This window comes from Oryctolagus cuniculus, chromosome 11 (assembly GCF_964237555.1).
Source record: "Oryctolagus cuniculus chromosome 11, mOryCun1.1, whole genome shotgun sequence".
In the NCBI taxonomy this organism is placed as follows: Eukaryota; Metazoa; Chordata; class Mammalia; order Lagomorpha; family Leporidae; genus Oryctolagus; species Oryctolagus cuniculus.
Genome location: NC_091442.1, coordinates 73,194,565 through 73,211,074, shown reverse-complemented (window position 1 = coordinate 73,211,074; position 16,510 = coordinate 73,194,565). Strand labels below are relative to the sequence as shown.

The 16,510-nt window shown below is 40.9% G+C and overlaps 1 protein-coding gene across 6 annotated transcripts in view; it reads left to right on the top strand.

Moving 5' to 3' along the window:
• Positions 1-16,510, top strand: part of PTPRR (protein tyrosine phosphatase receptor type R) — a 288,370-nt gene that overhangs the window by 259,092 nt on the left and 12,768 nt on the right. For all 6 annotated transcript variants that reach the window (XM_008256786.4, XM_051845666.2, XM_017341983.3 and 3 more), the window contains 3 exons: positions 7,982-8,092; positions 9,568-9,725; positions 14,149-14,262. In XM_008256786.4, coding sequence (XP_008255008.3) covers positions 7,982-8,092; positions 9,568-9,725; positions 14,149-14,262 — 383 coding nt within the window. The remainder of the gene's footprint in view (positions 1-7,981; positions 8,093-9,567; positions 9,726-14,148; positions 14,263-16,510) is intronic.

Below are 16,510 nucleotides of genomic sequence, written 5' to 3'. Positions count from 1 at the left end.
TTTCTAGAAGTGAAATGACCTGGTTAAATGATGTGAACTTTGGAAACAACATGGTCCCTGTGTGTTCTTTAGATACCTGTCTAATTGTACCATCACTTTCAGAATCAGGAATTCTCCAGCTAACCTAAATGACATTCAGTGCATATTTCCTTCTGAGACAGTAGCTCATGTTGCATTTGATTTTGTATAGGATTTATTCAATTGACAAATATTTATCACAATCTACTACCAAGCATTAGTGTAGATACTTGAATTGTGTCTTTATTGACAAAACCAACAAAGATTCCTCCCATCATAGAGTTTACAATCGAAAAGGGGGAGACACAATGAATAACTATTATATATAGTTACATACAGTGATGTCAGCATTCTATATATCTGTTATTTACTACATATCACTGATTTTTCTATAGAAAAAAGAAAACATAGGGTAAAAGAAATGGGGGGGCAGTTTGCAATATCAAATCAGATGGTGACTGCGGGCTTCCTAATCAAAACAGATGAGGGAGTGAGATCTGGCGCAAGGCAGAAGAAACAGTGACAACACCCTGAGACTCCTGGCATGTTTGAGGAAGGGCAAGGAGGCCAGCTGGCTGAAGTTAAACTTGCAAAGGGGAGAGTGGTGGAAGATGACTTCAAAGACATAACTGTTGCTTGGAAATAATTTACTGAGGCAGATCGGATACCAGGGCAAACATCACATGGTTTAGTATCAGAGCTAAAGTTGAATTTCTGGTCCTGTCTCAATCTGACCTTCTGTAAAATGGGAAAATATAATTTCGTACCTTGCAAAGATGTTGAAAGGGATCAACATAATTTACATATGGGTAACTGTATATTGGGATGTGCTATGCTAATATTAGTTACTATTGCTAATAGCCTAACACAAATATTTTTAAATTTGTAGATAACAGCCTGAAAAAATCTTACAAATGCAAAAGATGACAAGTAATGACCTCATTAAGTCAGTTTACAGCTACTCTGGGTGTTTTTGCTTAATTAAATACATCCCAAGAAAGTTTCTTGCTATTTAGATATTGACTAAATATGACCCATGTCTGCTTTAAGTTTCACAAAATCTGATGTGCATTTAAATGGAAAATTTGGCTACTCCATATATAATAAATACGTTTTAAAATAAAGTGGGTCTTTCACACTTTATATCTGAAGAGAAAATGAATTTTCTAATAACATAATAAGAACAAAACATTAATTGTACTCTGTTATATTTTAAATGCATAAAAAATGAAAATACATGGGGCTGGCACTGTGGCTTAGCAGGTAAGGCCAGCACATACATATTCTCATTGTTTGTAATTAGCTAACAATGGCATTCAAGTTAAGTAATCCAGAAGCTTCATCAAATATACATAGAAAACCTAGAAACTGGGCTGTTTGATCTTTCAAATAACTAGTTTTTCCTGAGCATTAACAATGTGCTTAGAAATTAAACCTTACAGTAAGCATATTTGTAAACCACACTAAGAATGAGAACACTGAGGCCCAAGGAACCTAAGGAACGTGCCGAGGTCTTAGAGCTGACTTCCAGGGCAGGGGGTAAGGGAATAAGCTATAGTGCAAGAAGCGACTATGGCTGGAGAATGGTGTGTATGATTGCTTATGGTCAAGGTTTCGATCTCTAACCATTCCCTTTAGGAAGGAAAGAGGAGATGGATGGATACTTTAGAACTGATTTAAAGAAAAAAAATTGGGAATCTGCTTGTTCTGAATAATGGACAATTTGGAAGTGTTTGGAGTGAGACTATGATGGGAAAGTCACATTCAAATTGGATATCAGTGTGGAGTGGAGAAGAGGATTCGTGCTTTGTAGTAAGGATGAAAAGAGCAAACCAAATCTGATAACAAGAAAGTTTGTCCAAACATGGTCAGGAGGGTCATGTAGGGGCCAGCCCAGTGTGAAGACAGTGGGGACCCATTGCTATATTCAACTTTCGTGGCAGAATAGAATCAAACATTATTTGATGTTGTCGGTGGTGTCAGCGGGCAACAGGGTTCAGGGGCATAAACTGGACTTATCAGAGAAATTGGGATCCTATGCAAGACTCGGCTTACCAAAACACAAAATGGAATCCATTCAGTGCAGGGAGCAAAGAGACTGAAGACACCATAATATCAGCAGCAAGACTGCCTGGTCTCTGACATTGCACTCATCATGGCAATGAAAACGCAGCTCGCCCTCACTCTGTCCAGCAACCCCAGGCAGCCTAATCCCATTGCATCTCTGACCTGGGATTTGACAGCTCTGTTGTCCAAGCCATTAAGGATGATGGGAGGGTCGGCGCCACGGCTCAACAGGCTAATCCTCCACCTAGCGGCACCGGCACACCGGGTTCTAGTCCCAGTCAGGGCGCCGGATTCTGTCCCGGTTGCCCCTCTTCCAGGCCAGCTCTCTGCTATGGCCCGGGAGTACAGTGGAGGATGGCCCAAGTGCTTGGGCCCTGACCCCATGGGAGACCAGCATAAGTACCTGGCTCCTGCCATCAGATCAGCGCGGTGCGCCTGCCACAGCGCACCAGCCGGAGCGGCCATTGGAGGGTGAACCAATGGCAAAGGATGACCTTTCTCTCTCTCTCTCTCTCTCTCTCTCTCACTGTCCACTCTGCCTGTCAAAAAAAAAAAAAAAAAAAAAGGATGATGGGAAACTCTGAGGCTGATAATGCCCTTGGGGGCCAGGGAACTCCCTGTCTGCCCTCTGATGGTAACATCACTGACTCGGCCAAAATAAGCTGACGACAGGCAGATTCCCAGGGATATGGCATACAAACATACGCCGTGCACGGAAGCATCGCAAGAGTGGAAAGTGAGTGCCTGAAAACTCAAGGAGATTTAGACGCTTGGATGGAAATGGGCTACAGGCAGCTCTGGAGAAAGAGAACATGATTTTTAGGAGACATGAGTGGCCCTGACAGACAGACAATAGCACTGGGCAAGGTTCCTCTGGGCTCTGGGTGTGGCGTCAACTGTAGTCTTCTTTCCGGAGAATTAATCTCCCCATTTGAGGAGATTATGGGGAGGAGGCTTATCACAGGCCCATGGCTTCTGCAAGAACTTCCCGTAGTCAGATATGGGAACTTCAAAAAAAGCCCATCCCTGTGCTCTGGGAGAGACTGAAGGGCCAGAGACAGGGAGTTGGGGGCTGGGTAGAAGGCAGACTTTGCGCCCGGGGCTGCTTCTGGGGCTCCTCCACCCCCAGAGTTCAGACTGCTCAATATGCCAAAGCACTGTACTTTGGGTGGTTGTTCTCTGAGCCCAGCATACCCTATTATTTCCTTGATTTATGTCATAGTGAATTAAAGTACTAGGCTTCAATAAGGAGTACAGTGGCCATAAAAGGCTTTGGTATAGGTACAACTTGGGGAACACATAACTCAACAGGTGGTAACTGAAGGGTCGGGCTGAGTTAGAGAGTGGACCAAGGACACACAGTGTTTCTTCAGCCTCAGCACATTTTACAGAGAAGAAGAGGTGTTGCTCAATGCTGTCATTGAGCAGGATTGGTTAAGTCAGTGTGAAAATCAAAGGTGGACAGCTGGATTCAGAAAGTGGTATTTTCTCAGAGCATCCTAGCTCCCGAGAGAATTTTCTCAAAGACCACAGCACCACCACCAAAGCAGCTGAACCTCAGTTTCTACAGCTATAAAATGATTTTTAAATCTTATTATTTTGGAGCTGGCACTGAGACGAAGAAGGTTAGGCTGCTGCTTGCAATGCCAGTATCTCATATGGATGCCGGTTCAAGTCTCAGCTGTTCTACTTCTGATCCAGTCCCTTACTAATGCACCAGGGAAAGCAGTTGAGCCCCGGTACTTGGCTCCTGCACCCAAATGGGAGACCTGGAAAAGGCTCCTGACTCCTGGCACTGGCCTAGCCACAGTTATTGAGGCCATTTGGGGAATGAACCAGAAATGGAAGATCTCTCTCTCGCTCGCTCTTCTACTCTCTCCCTCTCTCTCTCTCTGCCTTTCAAATAAATTTTTTTTTTATTTTTTATTTATTTGACAGGCAGAGTTATAGACAGAGAAAGAGAGACAGAGAGAAAGGTCTTCCTTCCGGTGGTTCACTCCCCAAATGGCCACTACAGCTGGCGCTGCGCCAGTCCAAAGCCAGGAGCCAGGTACTTCTTCCTGGTCTCCTATGCGGGTGCAGGGCCCAAGCACTTGGGCCATCCTCCACTGCCATCCCGGGCCACAGCAGAGAGCTGGACTGGAAGAAGAGCAACTGGGAATAGAACCGGCAGCCATATGGGATGCCGGTGCTGCAGGTGGAGGATTAACCAAGTGAGCCATGGCACCAGCCCCTCAAAGAAATATTTTTTAAAAAATAAATAAATAATATTTCCTAGTACTCACTATTTACCTCAAAGGATTATGAAAGATATTAAATGGTATTATGTTGGGAGTGTTTTTAATATTAAATCACTATGCATATGAAAGCAATATTTAGCTGAAGTTATAACATTAAGTATAACCACAATAATAATGCTTTTAGATAATCTGACCCATTCAATCCTTCTCTTACAAGTTAATAGAACGCAAATAAAATGGAACGCCTTCTTTTGGTTTATGTAGAACCGCTTTCCACATTAGAGTGGCTTGATTTTTCTCATAGAACAAAATTTTAAATATACAGGATCTAAAAAGTAAGCTAAAAATAAATATTTTGTTTCCAGGTAACTAAACTACCAGCTAGACCTTCTTCTAACCCTAACATGGTGAGGATAAGAGGGAAGAATCCAAGCAGGGGAAGGGGATCAGCAAAACATGAGTTTGCATTGCTTTGTATCACATTCTGCTTTTTGCTATAAACCAGTGATTCCTAAGAGTTGGTTCATGTCCAGCTATATGAAATCAGAGGTGACCCCATAAAATGTATATAAAAATGAGGCCCCTTAAAGATCCCCAGAAGTGCTATCTGGGGTGCCATGCAATTTCACCATATGCTTACTAATAAATCCCCAATATTAATAAGCCCAAGAGGGGTCTTGCCTAATATTTAGAGAAGAATTGTAAATACCCGCACAGATAAACGAGGCAGCATGGTATGTTTTAAGCCTTTATTTAGTGAGAAAGATGCATAGGAGAGCGAGAGCTTCATTAAGAGAGAGAGGTAAATCTGGGTTCATAACGAGCACCGGGAACCAGCTACATGGAGGAGCATCTAGGCCAGGAAGCCTGGAGCACATGGCCCAAAGGCCACGCGCCCTGGAGGTGCAGGGCTATAGCAAGCCCCCTCCTGGCAAGAGGCCAAGGAAGAAGAGAAGGGCTGGGACACACTGTGTTCCGGGCTTTTAACCCACTTCCAAAGGGGAGTGTTTAATTAAGCTGATTGGATGGTGGGCACCCAGGTGTGGCCAGGTAGGGGCATGAGGTCACACAGGGGCGTGGTGAAGACATGGTCTTCCAGCTGACAAACCTAATGGATTTTAACCTCTATGCCTGCCTACTTCATTTTCAGTTAGGATTTGATAAATATTTGCTTACACAAGAGGCAAATAATCCTCTTTGAAACCTTGTTTTCCCCTAAATTACGTATTCTTAGAATTAATAATTTTGCTGAAAGTATCAGCCTAGTTAGCAGAAGAAAAGTAACAATTTGGGGTTAGAATCTGCTAGATAGAGTGTTATTTTTAATTACCTACGATTAATGTAGTTTCACAATATTATATGTAAGATGGCGGTTTTCCTTCCTTGCATTTTCTGCCCCTTTCATATCACTATTAGCACCACAATAAAGAAACTCTTAAAAGCTGTCCAGGGAAATTGAACATGAACCTGTGTTTAAAAACAACTACATTTGCAGCTCTCCCGCACCTCCTATGCAGAAGCACCCACACTTTGCTCTCTTTCTCTACTTTTTTCTGAAGGGGATTGGGGAGAGAATGCAGTGTGTAAAAATAAGCTATTGTATCTCAGAAAGGAGATGGGGTGCTAATTAAAGGTTGTTTGAATGAACAAGTCAAGTTGCATTGTCTGCTGGGAGCTGGCTGCCAATTGCTTTTTTGGTTAAGAGTCAAGAAAAACATTCAAGAAGAATTCCCCCCACCCCCCACCTCCCAGCTTGGGAGAGAAGGGGGCAGTGCTTCCACTTACCAAGTAGGTGCAGAAGCCTGCGCACTTGTTGTTAGGTGTCAGGTCGGGTGGTGAGCTCCTGCCTCACTGCTTTTCCTCCTGATTTCCGGAGCCACCTTCCGGGGTGGGGAGGAGGTGGGGGTCCTGCTGCATGGGGCAGATGATAGACCATGGCCATTACCTAGGCCAAACTCCTGCACTGCTGCTGCACACCTCTTCCTTTGACCAAGGTTTTTGGTCACTTTCTTGGAATCATCCAGGAGGCATGGGTTTTAAGATACACAATAGCTCAGGTCTTGCAGTGAAATAATTGATGCTCCAGTGAAAGAACCCAGGCAAATTGGTTAGTATGATTACCTTAACAAACTAAGAAATTTTCAGAAAGGTTTTCTTTTCTTAATGTTGACTTTAAGTTAGCCGCAGTAACGCGTTAGTCGGATTAAGTGGCAATCTTGGGTGGCATGCAATTCAAGCGGAGATGATTTACTTCTTTTGGAAATGGATCAAAATGTGGAGGAAATAAAGCTGTCTTATCGTACAAGAAATTGTGATCCATCTAGGCGAGGGGACTTATTCCATGGCTTTTGCATGTGGAATAGTTGGTCCAAGAACTCAGTGTGACAGAACCCTAGAGGTGTGTTTCTGAAACTGTACACTCTTTCCCTTTAATTCTGTGGTCTTTGGCTACACTTTGAATCTATACATATTTAATTTTTTTCAACTATTTCTGTATGCCTTTGACAAGGACGTGAACACACAAGTGTCCTCGATATTAAAAGATCTCCACTGAAAGCAGTAAATGAAAAATGACATTCAACTTCCAATCTTTATATTCTTAATCATTAAAGTATGTGATTAAAAGTATGTATTTCTTTTGTAGCTGTTCAAAAGTAGAATAATAAATACTATGAGCTTTTATTTATGCTTGAATCTCATGTTTTGCTGTTTTCTCTTAATAATGGTGCCTGAGTGTAATAAGAAAATTTTAAGATGTAATAATAGTAATAGTAACAATAACATATTCCAAGTGCTTCCTGAAAGTGTGGCTTTCTCCTAAGTACTTTCTCTGAGAAATCATGAGGAAACTGATCTGGCTCATGCATTCACAGCTTAGGTGGTGGAATCAACATTTGGACCCAGGCTTCTGAGTCAAATTCTCCACTCAACCATCACACTATATTGCCTTGCTTGTAATGGAATTATTGTGACTCTTATTAAACCCTTCAAAGATGATCCACTATAAAAACTCTCTAAATAGGATTTTATTGTACATTTACTTCAATGCCTTCCCCGGTGGGGGGGGGGGGGACACTTGATCCTGGAAAATATAATATCATAGATGCATGAATGGCCATTAGGCCTGCCTTATCTATGGCATCCAACAGTTTACCAAACTCTTGTTGTACTCGAGTTTGATGAAGCAGTAAATTGTGACTTGCCTCAATCATCTTGGGAGAACATTTCCTCTATTTCTGGTCATCAAGTGGCAGACTCTAATATTTAAATCTTAATTTCTTAATTTAGTTTTTAATTTCCCTATGGAGTTCTGGAAAATTTTACCTTGGGTTTTTTGGTTTTTGTCTTGTTTTTTGTTTTTTGTTTTTTTTTTTTTTTTGTATGGGGTTAATAGTAACAGTGTTTAATAGTCATATGTAGAAATTGAGCATTTTCTTTAAAAAGCAACTTTATTGAGCTATAATTTAGATTCTATAAAACTCGCCTGTTGAAGATGTACAATTCATTGGTTTAATGTATTTTTATAGTTTATAAAAATTGTAATTTTTTCAATTAATGAAATAAAAACTCTTTTGAGATGTTTGAATGAAAAATACTCCTAAGCTAAGCTAATAGAAGTCACCAATATCTGATCTGTTCTTCTTTTCTACCCCTAGAAATGTGTCCTTTACTGGCCAGAAAAGAGAGGGATATATGGGAAAGTGGAAGTTCTGGTTCTCAGTGTAAATGAATGTGACAACTACACTGTTCGAAACCTCGTCTTAAAGGTAAGATAATGTTGACGGAGCTATCTACAAAGTAAATGGTGTTAGAGGATTATATTTCTAATTTGCAATCATTTATACTGGTTAGTGCTACCAACTCAATTAAAAAATTAAGTAGTGTCAAGATCAAAGAAAAACTGTAATCATTCCCTCATGTATGTCTTTATTGTTGTCTACCACTAATATGTGAAATAACTAAGTTACTACAAATAATATTCAAGACTTCGTCATGTAGAATGTGGTGATCTTCTAACCTGCATTAATGAAACATCTCTGAGTTCACCTTTAACAAGTGTTCCACTAGAGGCTTGTGCTGGAGACTGTACCATGATTCCTTGTAGTGTCATTTTGGCCTAAGCAGCTTTAAGTAAGGCCTGGAAATGGTGAAAATCTACACTTGTGGGTGGCTGGGGGAGGCAAGACAAGCTTGAAGTGTTAATGAGATCCTCAGATACTCAGAGTTAAAGTCATTTATAGGGATTTTCCCCAGACCAGATGATGTCATAGAAAATTATCCTATTTAACTCATGGGCAGCAGATGCTGAGCAATGTTGCCATGGCATTTTCACTTCTAAAGAATAGTGTTCCCAGAGATTTCAATCTTATCAGCAGCCTCCCTGCTGGGACAGAATCCTCCCAAAAAGGAAGAGAGTGGAGGCAGAGCTGCAAGAATGGTTTCTATTTGGAAGTGTGGCATCGGGAGATACTTATCAAAGCTTGTTTCCTCAACACATGTTCTTGAGTGCCTAGCTGGTGCCAGGCCCCCACAGTCTGGGCACTTGGTTTCAAGATGATGTGCATGGGCCCTTGCTCAAGTTTTTCAAACTAGAGATCCATGTAACTACTTTATTTAATGCTGAGATTCCTCTTTGCTATTAAATACTAGATGAGTGTAGAAGCATTGGCATGATTGAATATTAAACTAACCGTTCTTCTGTTCAGTATGTTTTTAAAAACCTGTGAGGAATGATCACTGAGCAGGAAACATAATACAAAGGTACTTCAAAAGATCTGTGGGAAAATGGAATTAAAAGATAGGTTTATTATGTTACAAAAGATTTTGAAATCTATGCATAGAAGTCTTCAAAAAGTCCATGGGAAATGCAAAATAAACTGATGTTTCATCCATTTTTCCACAAACTTTTTGAAATACCCTCATATATCCCATTCTGTCTTGGCTACATTTTCACCTAAGTCCTTGTTTATTATATTATAAACACATATTTGGCATTGTTATCTATATTATAGATAGAGATCTAACCTAGCAGAGGCAAGACTGTCAAACTTTTGAGATTGGGATATTTACCGTGGAGTTTTCTCAAGATGAAAGGGTATTCGTCACAGATCTTCCAGGCTTTTTGCAACTTGGAATCCGTTGCTCGCTACATGGAAGTGACAGAACGCATTCAGTATTGTGGCTTGGGCGACTTTTAGTTCCACAAGTGAATAAGGCATTTGGTGGCCGTTGCTATTTTCAGCAAGGAAGTCACACCCAACATGTGAAGCATTACTGGTACACCTCATGGCCCGATCACAAGACTCCAGACAGTGCCCAGCCCCTTCTCCAGCTCATGCTGGATGTGGAAGAAGACAGACTTGCTTCTGACGGCCGAGGGCCTGTGGTCGTCCACTGCAGGTAAGGCGTGAGCTGTTATTTCTGCCTAAGCAGCTGTCCAGTCTTTGTGAAGTCATAGAGCACATAGAAGTGGGGTTTTCTTGCTGGATATGAGTTTCTTAATTAATTTAATATATATTGAAATTTGTTAACTTCCTAATATTTGAGTCTTAAGACAATACACAGAGAAATGAGGCCACACTTTCAGGGCATTAATAGCAACTACCCAGTAAACAAAATAGGAGTCCTGAAAAAATGACTCAGTGAACAGGAAACTTTACTCAGTAGTCTAATTTGAAACATACTGATTCATTTAGTCTAAGTTTCATAGACACTAGGAATTGCAAGTGTGTTTTTTGAAATCACAGTGACTTTTTTGTTGTTTCAAGATGGTGCCTGAAATCTATTTAGATTATATGGGTAGCATTTATTACTATGGAAAGTCTGATGAAAACAGGTCAAGTTATCTCATGTAAAACAGATGGAAACAAACTGATGAAGTGGGAAGTGGACAAATGGTAGTTTACCAAAAGGAAAGCAGCGCTGTTAGCAGAACGTGAGGTACTAAAGTGAGACAGACATGAGCACTAGATGCCCACAGCTGTACCTCCTAGAATTGATGGTCTTCCCCACTGTGTTTTCCTTTCAGTATGAGGGAAACCAAACTAAAGCACATATTTTTAAAGTCACTTATATCACCAATCATTCATTCTCCATATTTTCTCAAAATACTTTATGTTGCTTTGTTCAACCTGTTAAGTCTCTTAAAATAGCTTTTTAATAATATCTTTAATAATAAAAATAGTCTTTTGTATTGTAATTCTAGCCTCATTTTTTTAAAGTTTGTGGTTTAAGAGTGAAATGTATTGTATATCTGTTTATTCCAGATGCCACTATCCAGGTTCCAGCATTAGCCCTTCTCCTAAACTTCTTAGAACCCTTGGAAAAACAACCTAATTGGCCATGTTTTAGGGTTGAAACTGTTCCCCACCCAAAATCATTAAACTCTCAGGATGTCTGAACTGATCTAGCCATTTCCCCTATAAAACCAACTCCCCTTCTGATTACTGTTTCGAAGAATGAAACGAGCTTTTTTCCAGTAATTCGGCATCCAATGTTGACAGTTATCTTTGGCCTCTCTTTCAATTCTAGGCTCAATATCTAATCAGTCACTAGATTGGCTTTCCCTTCAAAGCTTCTCCACAATCACTACTTCCTGTCCAACCACCCTAGTTCAGGCCCTTATGACCTCATCCATGGCCTTTAGAAGTCGTTGTCTAATTACACACATGTACCCTACTCCCCTATGCCCTCTCTGCAACTATGGCCCACTCTGTAGACTTCCCTTGGATGTTGTTCCTAAAACCTCCTTTCATTAAGTGAAATCCCTCTTCAAAACTTGCCAATGTTTTCTCATTGTCTGCAGCAAAAGTCCTTAACCTTGAGTATATAGACAAATCACAGGGATCAATGAACTCCTTGAACTCATTTAAGCAAATCTGGGTACCTAAGTTTATGTGAATTTTTCTGGGGAGTAGAAGTTCATAATTTTCATTTAATTCTTTAAAAAAAGCTTCTTTTTTATTTTTTATTTTTTTGACAGGCAGAGTGGACAGTGAGAAAGACAGAGAGAAAGGTCTTCCTTTGCCGTTGGTTCACCCTCCAATGGCCACTGCAGCTGGCGCACCGCACTGATCCGAAACCAGGAGCCAGGTGCTTCTCCTGGTCTCCCATGCGAGTGCAGGGCCCAAGGACTTGGGCCATCCTCCACTGCACTCCCGGGCCACAGCAGAGAGCTGGCCTGGAGGAGGGGCAGCCGGGACAGAATCCGGTGTCCCGACTGGGACTAGAACCCCGTGTGCTGGTGCCGCAGGCAGAGGATTAGCCTATTGAGCCACAGCGCCGGCCAAGCTTCTTTAAAAAAAAAAAATTTTTTTTTATTTATTTATTTGAAAGGCAGAGTTAGAGAAGGGGAGGCAGAGAGGGAGAGAGAAGTCTTCCATCCGCTGGTTCACTTCCCAAATGGCTGCAATGGCCGGAGCTGCACCGATCTGAAGCCAGGAGCCAGGAGCTTCTTCTGGGTCTCCCACATGAGTGCAGGGACCCAAGGACTTGGGCCACCCTCCACTGCTTTCCCAGGCCATAGCAGAGAGCTGAATCGGAAGTGAGCAGCCAAGACTCGAACCGGCGCCCATATGGGATGCCAGCACTGCAGCAGCGGCTTTACCTGCTATGCCACAGTGCTGGCCCCTGAAAAAGCTTCTTTAATTACCCACAATAAAAAATATAGAGGATCAAGTCCAAAACTCTTAGTTTTCCATATAATGTCTTAGGGTACTGGAGACAGCATTGTTGCACAGTGGATTAAGCCGCCATCTGCAATGTTACATCCCATATGAGTATCAGTTCAAACCTCAGTTCCCTGCTAATGTGTCTGGGAACCCAGCAGAAGATGGCCCCAGTACTTGGATTCCTGTCACCCAGGCAGTAGACCCAGATTGAGTTCCAGGCTCCTGGACTCAGCCTGGCCCAGCTTTGGCCATTGCAGCCATTTGGGGAGTGAACAGCAGATGGATGATTTCTCTGTAACTCTACCTTTCAAATAAATCTTTAAAAAAAATCACATGGTACCTTCCCCGTCTTATTTTCCACTAAAATAACTTCTCCTCAGGCCAAGTGAGTCTACTTATTGTCACAAAGCATATATTCTGTTTCACATCCATTCTTTCCTTTTAACCATTGTCGTGCATGAGCTTTCTCTCTCATTCATGCCAGCCAAATGCTTGCCATTCAAATCCTATTTCTTTAATGAAACAAACCCTCTATAGACACTTCAGCTAAAAAGGATTCATTTCTCATCTGAATTCCTCTGCACTCACATTCAATAGGAAACAAGTGCCAGATATGAGAAGTCAATGTTATTTGAGCACCAAGAAGGAAGTAGTTGATTCTTACCCTGAAGATTGAAAGAAGCCTCTAAAAATTGGGATAATGTTAAACTGAGTCCCAAAAAAGGATCAATGTTTGTTGTAGTTTTTAGATGATGGGGAAGGCATCCAGATTGAGAAAATGTCATTCGCAGGGAAAATAGGAAAACAAAAGGCATTTTTTTTATGAAACTGAGAACAAAGGCACATAGGCTACAAGGAAGACTGCAAAAAGGCATAAAGTTTGAAAGTCACATGCAGATTTTGTAAGGTCATGGATAGCATGGGAGAAAACAGGCATTATGCTTTAACTAATAGGAGCCAGCTACGGTGTTTGAGTAGACAGTGAAATAACTAAGTTCTTAGTTTAGAATTATGAACCTAGTGACTGTATTTGTCATGAATTAGTCCAAGAAGAGACTTGAGACTTGGAAACCATGATGCTATCTCTGCTGATCATGAAGTGGACATGTGGAAAATGTGAACATAATCTATAGAAAGGAAATCATAGATCCCAAAGGCTCAGCAGAGTTGGAAAACCGAAGAATTGGTAGCAGATTGGATGTGGGAGGTGAGAGAGGGGGAGATGCTGAAGATGGCTCCAAGACTTCTAGGCTGGAAAACTTGTGGCTGACGGGTACTGCCATTGAGGGAAAAGATAATTAATTCTGTTTTAAATACATTGGATTTAGATACATTGAGCAAGTGCAAAATAGTAACATCAAGTGTTCCAGAGAAATTTAGGGAGTTTAGATGTAGATTTGAGAGAAATTTACATCAAGACTGTTAGTGGCTGAAATTGCAGAAAGACAGACAGTGTGGGTGAGAGAGCAAGTGGATGCATGAGATTGTTAGGTTTATTTTATAGACACACTGGGTAAGGCAGATGAGCATGCCTGAGAACCCTCCGGGATGGACAGTGTGTCTATTCAGGATCACTTCTGTATAAGTGACCTGGAAATATGTGCCTCCAGCCACATCCTCTCTCCTAAACTGAGCTGCATTCTTGATTATTCCCTAGACTTCTCACATCAGTACGTGTGAGACCAAACTCCTCCCTCAAGTCATTCCTCTTTCTGGCATTCTTCTTTGCCTCCGTGGTGCTGCCATGTTTCCCATCCTCTAGGCCTAAGCATCTTTGAACTTTCGCTTTGCTCATCTTTCAGCTCCACCAGAATCACATTTGTGAAGTATTTACATCTTTCCCATCCCTTCTAGTACCTACACCTTCCCTAAATCCAGGCGCTAATTCTGCTCTCTTGAACAATTACAATGCCTTTTCACTATTCTTCCCACCCCCACCTCCCTCCACCCCACTCCTCCTACTATTTATGACTAGATGAAAGAAGAGGTTTTAAGCACTTAGCACAGAGCCAGGTTTGCAACACTCAGTACATGTGAGTGGGTATTGTTGTTATTAGTCTTAACTGTATTTCAGGTTAAAAAATATTCTTAGCAACTTTTATCTTTGTCATTCCCCACTTCCCACCTTTTGATTCCTTTTCTTTTCTTTTCAGTGCAGGGATTGGTAGAACAGGGTGTTTCATTGCTACATCCATTGGCTGTCAACAGTTGAAAAAAGAAGGAGTCGTTGATGCCCTGAGCATTGTCTGCCAGCTTCGTGTGGACAGGTAAGAGTCTGGGGATTTTGTCACATTCCCGCTGTCACATTCCCACTGTCAGTCACAGCCTGATCTGATCAGTCTGGCTTCGTGAAGGCCCACGGGTCCTCAGTCTCTATAGAGATTTCTACATGACACTTAAGAATATGCACAAGATCAACAAACCATTGAAGAGTGTTCTTTGCAACACCAAGCATCAGAAGTCCAAAAGAGCAGAGCTCATGCTTCGTCCTTTCTCATCTCTGATACTGACTGTTGATGGCATCTTCCATCCCTATGCCTTTTATATACTCTGCATTTTCATTTGACTTAGTAGAATTGTTCACTTATTTTAAAGTAAGGTCTATGGCCTACCTCCAAGGGTCTTTTTATAAGTCCATTTTTTTTTGTAAATTACAGCAAAATGCACACAAAAATCTTAGCAACATAATCATTTCTAAGTCCTCACTAATGCTAAGTATGTTCACATTGTTGTACAACCTATCTCCAGAATTTTTCTCATCTTGCAAAACTCCATAGCCATTAGATAATAACTCCCCATTTTTCCCTCAACCTAGCACTTGGGAACCACTCTTCCACTTTCTACCTCTGTGAATGTGACTATTCTAGATACCTTTTCAGCGGTATCATAAAGTATTTGCCATTTTGGTTGGCTTCTTTCATCTAGCATAATATCTTCAAGTTTCATGCTTGTTGCAGAGTCTATTAGAATCAACTTCTTTTTTGAGGCCGAATAATATTTCATGGGCTGTGTATGCCACATTTTGTTTATTCATCCACTCATGGGCAGTTGGGTTTCCTCTACCTTTTGGCTGCTGTGACTAAATATGAGTGTAAAAATATCCATTAGAGACCATGCTTTCAGTTCTTTGGTGTCTATGCCTAGAAGTAGGGATTGCTGGAATACATATTAATTCTGTTTGTAACTTTTTACAGAGACTCCGATCTGTTTTTCACAGCAACTCTACCTTGTTATGGTCTCATCAGTGGTGCACAAAGGTTCCAATTTCTCCACATCCTCAACAACATTTTTTTTGCTTTTTTTTTTTTTTTTTTGATAGTAGCCAACCTAATGGGTTTGAGGTAGAAGAGTTTTCATGCATTGAAGATTTCTGATTATGTCTTGAAAACAAAACAAAACAAAAATATTTCTCTGTTTGCTCTGCAACTAAGATTAGCTGAGTAAATGGAAAGTTGAGCCAGTGGGTGAGAAAGTTCACAGATGGTGTTGGAAACAGGCATATAGATGAGATGAGCAGTCAGCGGCTCTGTTTAGCAGTTCTCTGGGCATCAGTGGAAGAAGTTTTCCTGAAAGGCAGAAATACAGTGCCCTCTTATCCATGGGAATACATTCCATGAGCCTTAGTGAATGCCTGAAACTAAGACTAGTACCAAATCCTGTAGATAGACTGGTTTTTCTGACATAAATACTTATGATAAAGTTTATAAATGAGGCATAGTAAGAGAGGAACAAAAATACTGAAATAGAAAAAAGTACTATCATAGAAGCTATTTACAACTTATAAATTATTTCCAGAACTTTCAATTTAATACTTTTGGACTGTGATTAACTATAGCTGAAACCAGGGGAGGTGAAACCATAGTTAAAGGGCTGATGGTTCTGCTGGATTCTCTTCTTTCAAGCAGTGGTTATTCACTAGTCATGTCCTGTGCCTCAAGTGTTGTTCTAGATGCTGCCAGTACAGCACTGAACAATATGAGTGAGGCTCCTGTGTCTTAGAGTTCACATGCAAAAAAAGAGACAAATAATAGATAAGCAAAATAATAAACAAGATAATTTCAGACAGAAATAAATGCAGAGTCCCAGGAGCTGAGGCTTTTGAACTCCAGTCCTGTGACCTGCCATTTCCAAAAAGTAAAGCAATGTAGTTATCTTTTAAGGTTCTTTCAATAAATATTTATTGAGCATCTACTTTGTGCTCCATCCTGTACCTCAATAAGGCAAAGGGATTGTTCTGAAAATTCAATGAGATAATATATAACAGTATAAGGCTCTTAGCCTAGGGTCTGGCACATATTAAATATCAATTCTTATTATACTAACTCTTATAAGTCTATCTTTCCTCTTTTTTCTCTTATTTTTGGTTCATTAGAGCTGATTTATTACAATAATTAAGATTTGGGGTTCTGAAGAGAAGTGTCTCAGGCTTGAGTATTGGCTCTCACCATTTTTAGTTTGTGTGGCCCTGGGTATGTTACTAGACTCCTTCATGTTTGAGTTTCCTCATCTGAAAAC